General features: G+C 43.5%; 1 protein-coding gene across 3 annotated transcripts in view; it reads right to left on the reverse strand.

Annotated features, from left to right (window-relative positions):
- Window positions 1–7,212: 7,212 nt before the first annotated feature.
- suclg2 (succinate-CoA ligase GDP-forming subunit beta) overlaps window positions 7,213–12,871 on the reverse strand; it is a 33,218-nt gene continuing 27,559 nt past the window's right edge. For all 3 annotated transcript variants that reach the window (XM_085924929.1, XM_085924928.1, XM_085924930.1), the window contains 2 exons: window positions 12,474–12,594; window positions 7,213–8,218 (listed from right to left, as the gene is read on the reverse strand). In XM_085924929.1, coding sequence (XP_085781055.1) covers window positions 8,106–8,218; window positions 12,474–12,594 — 234 coding nt within the window. In that variant the 3' untranslated portion in view covers window positions 7,213–8,105. The remainder of the gene's footprint in view (window positions 8,219–12,473; window positions 12,595–12,871) is intronic.

Below are 12,871 nucleotides of genomic sequence, written 5' to 3' on the forward strand. Positions count from 1 at the left end.
TTCATTTTGATTTAGTTTTCCTCGACTTTTATAACCTAGCTGCTTCCACTCAAAAATAAAATACTCAAAATCCGTTTTGTAGCGATTTCCCACCGTTTTGGCACAAAAGAGCTTTTTGCCAGTGGCAGCGGAGCCAAATTCAGATGTCCACCTGACAGCGGAAGGGCTGTCATGTAAGGCCGGTCGGTCGGTCGGGGGAAATCACAGCAAAGTTAACAAGTATTGCCGCAGTCATCAATCACTCAGGCCGATCCTCCTCGGTTCTCCGGCCTCGGGATCCATCAGAGGGGACGGGGGCTGACATTGAGAAAAATGAGCTCAACCCGCTCACACATCAGGCGGCGCCCAATGTCACCGATTCCACCAGCCTGAGAGGCCCCCACTCAGACAGGATAAAAGATACACATGACGTGTAACTGTATAGTATCCTCTTCTATTTTTACTTCCTTTCTGACAGTCGGACCTCACAGTACTACATCCCTCCTTGTGTCAAGAGCTACATTGTCCACGTCTCTCATTCAAACCCCCAAAGCCTGCTTCGTGTCTTACAGACACATCCACGCTCATCGGACGGAAAATGATTAATGCACCTTTTTGTCCAAGCTGACATCTGGTGTGCATACGCCCCAACGGAGCTAGGACAGATATGAGCCTCACTTCAGAGATTAAGCTGTCCTTCGCTCCCTCTCATGAGACTGCAAGGAAGAAACCCCTTTTTAAAATCCAACACTTTGGGACCACCACCGAGATCAGCACTGGGAAGTATGGATGATATTGACGATGTGGGGAAGCCATCGTAGTTTTTCTGGTATCTACTGTTTCACACAACATATGTATTTCTGTATGCGCATCTTCAATACTTGGGGACAGGTCACAAAGATTGAAATATTGTCACAGGAAGAAAAAAAAAATCATAAAACAACCTCCCCTTAAAAATATAAAATCAAAATTCACAGGAACAAATGTCCAACATGACATGTGGGCACAACAAGGCAACAAACAATGAACCAACAAAAAAACAGACCACTAAATACAAGCAAACTGACGAGACAATGAGGAACACTTGGACAAGACCCAAGTGGCCGAAGGAGCTGATTGGTAGACACAAGGGACGTGTCGACAAGTACAGGTGGAAACACACACACGAAATGAGCACGGCAGAACACAAACCACAAGAAAACAAGACATCACACAAAACAAAACTAGACGTCACCAAAACAAAAAGTTCAAAAACAGATCATGACGGCCATCCACTGGCATGGCACAAATCAGCATCCACATTCAAAAGTCTTCAGTTGCCCATCCAAAGTCAACCGCCACCTTATGACGACAAGAAAATGTCAATTTCTTGACAATGAAACAAAACTCCAGAACATTTGACAGTGTCATTCTACGTCTCTTAACTTATTCATCCCATGAGGTCAGTTAGGGTGACTCACTGTCTTAGCCATAAAAAAAAAAAAAAAAAAAAGGCCCACCATAGATATTCTCTTAATGCATTGTCCTCATGACAGATCAAGCTATGAATAGACTCACATAGAATCAACAGAAATATAATGCAAAAGCCAAAGTCCACTGGATACGAAGGGCACCAATAACACATTGATCCTCCATATACCACATCATGGGATTTGTGACCACTTTAGAGGATATTTTTTAACCTGACACGCACGCACACACACACACGCTAAAGCCAGCCAGAGAGCAAAGCTGAAGGGAGGAGTGTGTGAGAGTATGACAGTGGATCAATAGTTGTGTTTGTGGCAGATCTCCCGCAGGAGTGGAGCAGTATATGAAAAGCTGCAGCTGATGGTTGAAGGTCCCCTCAGAGCATTCTCTGTGTGTTTAGCTCGCAGCCAAGGTTAACCCCGGCACAAAGACGCCACCAAACCTCAGACTGTCTCCCCGGGGCTGCATCCACTCACACAATCTGAGACCCACAGGGAGGCTTTTTTTTCTTCTTTAGCCATTTGTGTGTGTGTGTGTGTGTGTGTGTGTGTGTGTGTGTGTGTTGGCATGAAACAAATATGTTGCCATTTGGAAACAGTCACCGAAGCCATTTTCATACTATCCGTGTCACCACTAATATATGTCATTTTAACAAGTAGCTGCAATTAAGCCGCTTTCAAAGTGTATACATTAAATGAACTACTTCCACCCAGCGCTAAACACCTTGCAAGTAGAATAATAAATGTTATGTTAGCGTAATTTTGAGCCAGTGCAGAGATGAGCGCTCCAATTTATCCGGAATTCATTTCCATCTTAACAATTTATTCCTTTTACTAACATTAAAGTGTCGCTATGAAAGGGAGGCAATAACTGTGGGGCCTTTCCACGCTTAAATTAAGTGTTCAAAGCAATGCGATCCATATCATAAGGAGCATTGCGGACGTAAAAAAAAAAATCAAAATAACATAGTAGAAAAAGCTCCAAGAGCCCATTTTCCAAACAAATGGCAGTGCCAAGGCATCTGGTACATTGACATGCAGCTATCCATGTTCGGGCCATAACAAGTTAACGTGTGCGCCGTCATGGTCGCGGCGGAATGATGGAATGCTAATGAGCGTGCCACCAGTTGAATTATTCATACATCTTAATTAGGGGTGATAGTTCCCATTAGGCTCTTAAATGTGTCTGAATCATTTGGCGCCTATTTGCTATCAAGCTCGGCGTGCACAAGCACACACACACTTATGAATGCACAAAACATGATCATGCAGCACTTTACGGAAGACTGGCCTTCACCGCTAATTGAATATCCATCATTTAACTATAACATATTAGAAATAAGAGCGTTTTAACAGTTATATGGGTCATCAATGTATTTGTGTACCCTTGCTAAGGGTCCCCTTATCATAAAGTGCTTCCCACTCCAATGCTGAATGAGAGTCGCTGCAGTCTTCTAATATGCGGAGGTACAGAACGCTCGTTTCTGCTACGGTCGCGTCCATCTGCTGCAGTTCACTTGGGAAATTAGCCACCTAATGTAGCATAAGTGTTTAAATAATTGGAAAGCAATTAATAACTTGACAACAGAACACAATAATCAGCAGCTCTCGGTTCCACACTCGGGTGAAATCAACTCGCCTGCGTGTGGTTGATTAAAATAATTGAAAAATATATTAAAAAGTATTTCAAAGTATTTAAAAGCAAAAAGTGTTAAATTGGAGGAAGTCATATTGGTGCAAAATATTGATATATATATTTTTTTAAACATGCAAAAGGACCCTGGATTATGATAGACTGCTGTTTCAGAAATTTGTCATTAAGTTTAATACACGAGAACAAAAGCTCTCGCAGGCAGAAGACACTTGAGAAATGACGCCCGGCGTTTTGATTTATGAGGGTTGAAAGATACTTTGAAGGCATCTCCCACTGCTTTGCTATTTGACAACAACAAAAAAAAAGATGGATGACTCTTAGGAAACTTAATTAAATTTAAAACGGCTATGCAGGACCTCATAGCCTAAGTTAGTATCTCCCAGCAATGTTAAAATAAAAAAAACCTAAAAAAAAAAAAAAAAAAAAACTACCAAAACACACTGCTACCATTTTGTCTTTTCCCTGCTCCGTCACAATTTGTCGTTTTCGTTCCTACCACCTCACATTTTTCCGGCGTGCCAAATAACGCTAACAGTTGGTACTTAACATCATGATGGAAGGAGAAATGGAAGGCTGGTGAAAGGAGCAGCGAGCCGAAGCTCCCCGCAAACTCGGATGTGAACTCTACTGGTTTGCATAATTTAAGGTTAATGAGGAAAAACAGCAGATAAAATCGCTCTCATTTTATGCCGTCTGGCTTTGCTCTGCTGGGGTGCATTTCATTAAAAAGGCATCAGAAGCGGCGCTTTTAATGAGCTGTGAATTCATCCCACTTTCACCCCCTTTTTATTTGGTCACATCAAATGCCGACGCGAGTGTAAATTTCCTTTTCAAGGAGACGTACACGAGTATTTAAGCGCAGCGGCGCACGGCAAACTTGTCATTCCTCCGCCGTCGACAAAGTATTTTTAAAGGAGAGCAAAACGCATCCCGTCATGACGTTCGAGTACAATTTACAACGTGAAAGTTATCGACGAGCAAACTCGAGAGTGTGTACACGGGCGACCTTTCTGTCCCCAAAAGTCCCGAGGAGTGTTTTAGATGCAAATGCAGCCTTTGGCCCTTTTCTCTCTCAGTATTCCTCACAGAGGTAATTGGAGGCAGAGCCACACAGCGTGGTCCCGTCTCCGGCGCCGCCTCGTCCCACCTCTATTTGCATGCGAGGACTCTGAGATTCAGCCTCGATAACGCCGCGCTGCTTTGAAAGATGAGTTTTTAATCTCGGAGAGGAGATGAGTTTCTGACCCCCGCACCTGTTTGTTTCCGTATCTCCTTTTCTTTACTGTCATACAAAAGTGACCTGCGGGAAAATTTGTCCAGGCAGAAAGGCGCCGTGGTCCCTTAAGTACTGTCATTGTGCATTCATTAATATCCCAGCATTTGACATGGAGGGGAAAATGCTTCTTGGCGAAAAAGGGCACTTGTCGTGGTGGCGGAGACTTGCTAACAGGCAATCAAATGGGCTGACAGCAAGTGTCAGCTTATGTGTGTGCATGTGTGTGTGGAGGCAAAGGAGGCGTTGGGCCTATTTATTCTTCTCCCATTGCCCTCTATTGACCCACGTAATGGAGAATTTTACAAAGGGGAAGCGTTTGAAATATCCTTTGGATGTGGGTAATGTGTTCATCGAAGGAGAGCGTGCCCTGTAAACATTATATACGAGCCCCCCTCCACACACACACACACACACACACACACACACACACACACACACACACACACACACACACACACACACACACACACACACACACACACACACACACACACACACACACACACACACACACACACACACACACACACACACACACACACACAGACGGCACACACACACACACACACACACACACAAAACACTTTATATCAAGGTACGAATGTAAAATATAAATATTCCAATGTGCACAGTTAAAGCAAAATTGACACGGTCGCAAAGGTATTTCCGATGGCATCATGCTGCCTTGTCATTTGCAATCGGAGCTAGAATATTTTAGACTGCACGCACAAGCTGCTTTAATTTATTTCACTTGAATACGAGACGGTAGAGGGAATGTTACCGTTATTGCTGTTAAGCGTCAAAGTCACCTTTATCGTGTGTGTGTGCGTGTACACACAAAGGCGGCTGCGATGATCCAACACTTCACGCACGCCATCACATCTATTTGAAAATAAACAAAACAATAAAAAATAAATAAAGTGTCTCAGCTCATCACCCCTGCTTTTTTATTGTTAGGTGACAGCAAGCGGTAACTCGGCAGCGTAATTAGCGAGTGATTTCAAAGCATATTGTGTCATCTGGGCCATTTTTTAATTGTTTGCGTTTTAGAGGTCGCACTAAACGAGCTTTTAAGAACTGCAGCATCCAGGACGGGCCTTTCTCCTTGCACACAAAAACAAAACAAGCATTTCAAGCAAATTAGGAGTCAAAATTTTGCTTGCACCACTGCTAACAAGATTAACTTTTTATTTTTAACTCAAAGTTTTGTCAGGATTCGAAACATATCTTGCTGAAGTGACTCCGACGGGCTAAGTAGAAAGACAAGAAGAAGTAAAGGATCATTTCTAGCTGAGCACACGCTCATGACAGAAAATGAATATTGACTCTGAATCTATCAGTAGAGCGTGGCAGCCGCTGCCGGCACGCAAGGTGAAAACAAGAGATTGTCACGGCAAAAATGAAGATTGTGGAGGTGCGCTGATGATCATGATTAGCTCTTTAATCCTGTCCGCACCTCACTCAAATTCTCCAGGCAAAGTCATTTCAATCGATTCCAAGTCCTCCAGTCAGAGACATCGGCCGACAAGTTTTGGAAAGAAGGAAATTGATTTTTCTGTCCATTTGCGAGCCAAGGCCAGTGCAACGCACACCCCGTGGCAGCGGGGTATCGACATACCCCCATTCTTCATTTCTTCAATTTATATCCACGTGACGTCATCTTTAATAGTCTCCGCAAAATGTGTTGATGAAACATGAACAATTGCCAAGACAAAGTGAGCCGCTAAAGGAGTAAAACTGCCTCGGCATAATAAATATCTTCATTAGATGAGCACCCTTTGCTCCGAGGGCCATCGAGATCGAGTTCCCCCCTCCCCCCGACTACAAAGTGTATTTAGTGCGCTTAAAAGGCGGCTTGACAGAAGTCTTCAGGCTGACCTCCAAAGCTTCTTCCCCCCTCATCTATATTTATATGACGGAGCGGCACTAATTTTGCTCAGTAAATCAGTGTGCACATTTCATTGTGACCTCCAGCTTGACACTGAATTAAACAATATCAGGTCCTGAGAAGGCTGCTTTAACAAGCCTTAAATTCCTCCGTCCAATCCATCAGCCGAGAGCTTTCTGACACACGCAGCCAAGAGCATGAAATAAGGCAATTATTGAACCCTTCAGTCCATTTCTACGGCTTGGCTGGCAAGCATGAGGGAAGCTCAAATGAGCCCCTACACACCTCTCCGACTTTGAGTTTTCAGATGGCTCTTCTACAGGGGTGACGGAAAATAAGACGGGAGAAAGAAATGATCTCTTTCCTTCCCGCACATGTGGATTGTCTGTGTGTCACGTTTAGGGAAAACAAATGGAGGCTGCAAGTAGCGGTGGAGCTTTCTGGAGTGGTCTTGAATTATTCCAGAGAGCAGAAAGTCAAAAGTTCAGTGTGACGGTAAGGGTTCCTCTCTGGTGTGCGCACAAAAACAACTTATTTGGCGTTTTCCATGCAGATAGTACTCAAAGCAGTATCCTCTCCGATTGAACTGACAGATAATCCATCATGGAGTCAGCGCTGCTGTCAGGAGGAAGTCTCCGTCAACTCTCCATCAAGTCCACCAAGGGCACTCACTTTGCTCAAGTCTGCCTTGGGAGTTGGATTGGAAAATTACAAGAGGGAGTTGCCAGGAGCTTGTGAGTGTCACTCAAAAGTAAAAGTAGAAGCTCAAACTTCTATTATTATCTAACCAAAATGTAGACTGGATGTTCATTCAGAGGAGGTTTTAGCTGCTATTGGATCTCCGAGCGAAATCGAGTCTAGCTATTTTGCACTTATGCGTATTAAGCAGGAGAGTGTCTCCGTTGAAGACATTCATGCAAACTTGAATTAGCAACTGAGCATTGTGTCTGGAACCATTTCGATTTTATTTCAACCGCACAACACAATCAGACTAAAAATTGATTAAACAATGAATTTGTAATTGTGTTCCAAATGGACAAACTGCCACAAATAACAATAGTACAGATTTCATTGAATCGATTTTTTTTCTCTCACCCATATACTGTCATCAAAAATATATATGCCGTTTGTATGTTCACATATCACATGGTGCAGATTTAGAACATTCTTGAATGACTAAGTGAAGAACAAATCCTCAAATATTAACTGACGTAAAAAAAATTCACAGCACTCGAGTTTTATATACTTGTTGTGAGAGACAGAGATAAGGCATTATTAGATGGATGCACTGGGGACAAAAAGAATCAAGAATGATTTAGCGTTGGCAGTTAGCGTTGTCTTTGCTAAAGTCAAGCGGCATGAAATTATGGCAGTGCGATAGGCCGCCTCTGAGCCCTCTCAAAGATAAGGTGACTTATTATTCAAGGCTTGGCAATGCATCTTCATAAAAAGCACAAATCTAATCAAATGCCCATAAAAGGGTGACAAGCATGACGAAAGGACAGCAACAGAAAAAACGGAATGGTAAAAGTGTTTGGGCTCGGTCTAATCTGTGGTTGCAATCTTCATTGTTTATTGATACCGATGTGTCAATGAAAAGTGAGAAATATTCAGCGACGCTTAAAGTAGCAAACAGAAAGGTGCTAACAAGCAACATTGGCATGAGAGAGAAGAAACGATTGGCTCAATAGCTGACGATCTGTAGTGCTAATGACAGCTGTACTTAAAAAATAAAATAAAATCTATAGAGCTTCTGGCCTGAGGTCAGCTCTGCGACCGGAACGGAACGCGGATAATAAGGCCACCTGGAGGTTGCTGCGGAAGATAAATGGCACTCTTCTACTTCTTGATGGCGGCCACTGCTTTCTTGGCAGCGTCGTCTAGATTGTCCGCGGCCGTGATGGGCAGGCCGCTCTCGCTCAGGATCCTCTTGGCTTCGGTCACGTTGGTTCCTAAAAAGCACAGCGAGGAAAATAAATCAATTGCCATGGAAATGAAAATTACCCAAGGCCTTCAGAATACTCAGTACTGGCATCGACAACATTTTTTTTTTTGTTCAGGAAAAATGGCTTCCAGAGACAGTCGATAAACACAACGGAGGACTCGGCGCAAATGACAGATGGGTCAAGTGGAGTTTCTTTGTCTGCAAACACTGCAGTTGTTTGTCTGCATGTGCGAGATGAACAGAGGGGAGCAGATGCTGGCTGACATGGTGGGCCCGGACCCTGGTACGCCGGCGCACGCACACACACACAAATAGATGCCACACGCATGCACACATGAGCCAGCAAGTCTCGACCGGCTGCCTCTGAGCGCTGCTCAGCACTCTATGAAAGGAAACACAAAGCTGACAAGGCTGTCACAACACGGGAGCCGAGGGGTGCCGCTGTGGACGGAAGGACATGGCGTGGCAGCCAGGAAGCCCGTGGAGCATCGCCAAATGAGATGAGGGGGGCCGAACAGCACAAAGCAAAACCAGCTCTGATGCTCTCACGCCGAGACCTTCGTGTAGCACAATGACCCCCCCCCCCCCCCCCAAAAAAGCCTTTTTGCATACTGACGCAAGACATTAACATAAAATCCACTACGTCCGCTTTCACACGTGCAGGTTTCTCATGATGTAACCAAAGTCGTGTGTGTTTGTTTGCGAGCGCTTGCAGGGCCCCGGCAGCCTGATCAATAGAGCTTTTGTCAGGAATTGCATTAGCCGCGCCACTTAACGCCTAATATTTCATCTCTTTTGTCCAGGCGGATAATGAGCCATTCCAAACACTGTGCAACTGCAAACAATCAATTCTACAGTGTAATTAATTAGTATAAAAGCAGGAAGAGCCCTTCCTTGAGGAAACAAAACAGGAAGATGATGTGACAATGAATATTTTTGCATCCACCTAGGAAAGCGGCAGATGTGAGTTAGAATTCAAAAGGTTGATTTAATGGGATTGCCTTAATATCACCACAAGGAAGATTATCTGTCATTAAAACCAATTTGCCACTACAACTTCAGACAAACAAGTGCCTCATATATGGCCAAGGCAAATCCATTATTCATGACGTACTGCATTTATTATAGACAAATGTCTACTGCGAGTGCCTACAGTGGTGAGATAAAGTAAATCAACACGGCGTTGCTCTTCCCGCATCCCATGAATATTGATGAAGTGTGGACTGTGTATGACACTGTTTGGTGACTGCCGCATCTGTGTGCGAACAGAAGACACGATTATTTGGCGTTTTGTGAACGTGCGTTTGAGTTCGGACGGCTGACAGCAGCGGACTTGAACTGGCTGAGCGTGTGTGGAGTGTTTCTGAGAGCGTGACTTCATAGATGGTTTGCGTGTTCACCTGCGGGCCACTAGGTGCTGCTGGAGACCGACTCTGCTTTTGCGGCGGGGTTGCACGATCATAGGACAGAAACAAATGGATGAGCTCTCTTTTCTCATTGTCTGCATATTCTTGCATGACTAGTCCAAATTGGAATTTCAAGTTGTTCCTGAACCAACATATTCGGTTGCCTCACTTTTTAGCACTTTCCAAGCTACCGAATGTTTACAAGGCCGCTCAACTTAAAGGTCTTGAAATGCAGCCAGACAAGTTCCACCACACCCTCTTGTAACTTCACAACTGATTTCTGGCACGTCTGCGCTGTATTTAGCATTTTAATTGTGAGAATGTCACTTGAATGCGTGAGTCAATTAGAGGCGTCGTATTTCAACGGGATAAGAAGGTTTGGGGCTGTGCCAAAGATGGAGGCTCTTAATTGTGTGGCACATTCTGCTTTAAGAAGGTGAAATTACAAAAAAGGCCCTCAAGTGATGAAAAGAAAATCACATCTTGAGGGTTTGGTTCCAAGCTTTGGCAAACAAACAAATGTTCCTCTTTCATCGCTTCCTGTAAATGAAGCTAATTTATTATCTGTTTTCATTCAAACAATGTTTTTGCCTCTAATAGTTAAACGCACAGCTGAACGGCGTGCATTGCCGTGAATATGAAAAGCTTTTGTCCCCATTCAAGATTCAATTTCAGTGAACTGAAAAGGCTTGCGAACAAACAGTAACCTTATTTGAAAAGTATTGATATGTCATGACAGAAGGACGAATGGCTTTGGATAATATACAAATATTTAAATCTAAAAAATACATGATTAAACTAATCGAGGACAGTCACAACTATGATGACTGATATTTCATTTTTGTGTCACTATAAGCAAAAGCATTTCAAAAACTCAATTTAAGGTGAACCCATCAAGGTTGTACGGTCTGTTCTGTGATGCTTGTTGACCTTCGGATGCTGATAATTCAAAATGAATTTTCCCATAGGAAATTAAAAACTAGAATCTGTCCGATAGCATATCGCTGTACTATTCGTGAGCTTTACTTTCATCACCCGATGTCGTCATACTTGTTGAGACTGTTAATCCTCCTAATTATCAGTGGCAAGCAGCAGAAGTTTTCTCTTTGCATCCGAAAATATTTGAAATGTGCTCCTCCTATTAGCATCCCCACGAGTGAAACATCAAATGTGCTCATCAGAATGCACTCTTGATACCCGTGATACCTCGTTTTCCTTTTGATGTGCTGCCAGTCATTAACCAGATCCTACATGGCCAATATTGTTTGGACTTTTGTTGAGGACATTAACACTGTCAAGCGAGGAAGTTGAGAACTAAAAATGTTATGCAGAATGGCAATATCTTGGATTCATGTTTATTTTGGAGATTCATTTTTCTAAATGAGTAAACCAATGTGAGTAGATTGAGGTGCACGTACTGAACCAAACAACGCTACTAGCCGACGTGATGGAATCAATTTATCTCATAAAAAAGACCTCTAACTTCAAATATATAATGATAAAAAAATAAATAAAAAAAAAACTTCAAAAAAGACAAATGACGGCAAATCACTTTTGAAGGAGAACGCTTTTTTGTTGTTTGACAGGCAGTTAAGGGACAAAGGAGGAAATTAATAGGCTGGGACCACAGTTAAGCTTTTACCTTTGTTGCTGAGCCCTAAGGGCTATTTTAAGTTTCTTTTTTTTTCCTTCAAAGTACGGCTGGCCCAAGTGGGCGGCGAAGTCAAATTGACTGGAGCACGTGTGTGTGCATATGTAAATTCTCAGACTTATAAATGATCAAAGAAGTTTCAGCGAGACGCCGGCGTCCTACATAAACACCTCCTGCGTCTCGACTCAGCCCTTCTTTTCCTTCTCAACTCTTGGGCCAACGCGACCAAGCCAAGCCATTTTCTAAAAGAGCTTTCCCAATTAAAAGTGTGCCAGTTAATCCATTCTGATCCCGTTGAAGAGTGCTGGCCTGTGCCCACCGCCCCGCAGCAAGCCAGCCTAGCAAGCTGAGCTGATTGATTGATTGATTCCCAACCAATCTTCTCCACAAGGCTGAAAACGGAGATGTAATGACTATAGTGTGAATAAGGGCCCAAGCCAAACAAGCGTGGATAGGACCACCACAGGCAGCGACCTTCTGGACTTGGTGAGTCATCTTAGATAATAGGGCTTGGGAGTTGTTTGCTGCAGGCTCAACTTACTGCATTTGCCACTGGAGAGCTTAACACCCTTGTAATTGTGTTTTGAGTCATAGTAGTGTGTTTAAAACGTGAAGAAAGCCCCCTCCCCCCCCCAAAAAAAACAGCTGTTGTGTTTATTTTATTACACGGAGCAGCCATGTGAAAACTGCACTGCGGTAATTAATTCACAGCCGCCATCGAGAAATGGTTTTCACGTCCCGATCTCTCGGTTTGCTACCGAGAGAGCCGATTGGTGTCACAATCTCGCCGTCTGGGTTATCGAGCACTCACAAGTTGAAAGGTGATCTTATCACTGCTGTTCTGGACTCTTATTCTAGCCAAGCTTAATGACGGCTACGGCACAATGTGACACGTTTGAGAAATGCACTGCTGCTCGTGTAGGGACACCGGGCTGCAATGAAGATGAATAATCTCATAAGAGTGCTTTCAAAAGTAAAATCAAGGTGAGAAATACGGGTTAGTTCTCGTGCGGCGTTATTCGTTTCAGAACACTGATAGAAAGGTGCATTAGGCGGCATTTTACACTATGTTCCCGACAGCGGGTCAGATTTCTTTTTTTTTAAAAGTCTAAAAATTTACCGCAGCAGATATGGAGTGGAGTAGAATCTTTGCTGGCCATAGCACCGTGGCTGCTGATGGGCCCGGTGCTTAGAAGTTTGCCTACCTTCAAGCCTGACCACCAGAGGCACCTTGAGTTCCAGCTCTCGACAGGCCTTGGTGATACCGTTGGCAATAATTGCGCAGTTGACGATCCCACCAAAGATGTTGACCAGGATGGCCTCAACCTGAGATATAAAAGATGCAGAGTATTCAGAGAATGACAAACTAACAAACTGAGTTGATTTTCTTATCATAATAAAAAAAGAAAGAAGCGGATGAAGTATTGAACAAACAAAAGAAGCCCAGCGCACATGTTTGTGTTTCTAAATGTCCGATCACACAAACAATTTCCGACTTGATAATTAGCCCGGCTCGCTGACTGGAAAAGTAGATGGAGAACACACAGGATTAATCCTCTCCGCTTGTTTATAATCACTGCTAATCTGCAAGTGCAGATTTGAA

Source organism: Syngnathus leptorhynchus, chromosome 11, assembly GCF_054491065.1.
Source record: "Syngnathus leptorhynchus isolate UIUO chromosome 11, UIUO_Slep, whole genome shotgun sequence".
NCBI classification, from domain to species: Eukaryota; Metazoa; Chordata; class Actinopteri; order Syngnathiformes; family Syngnathidae; genus Syngnathus; species Syngnathus leptorhynchus.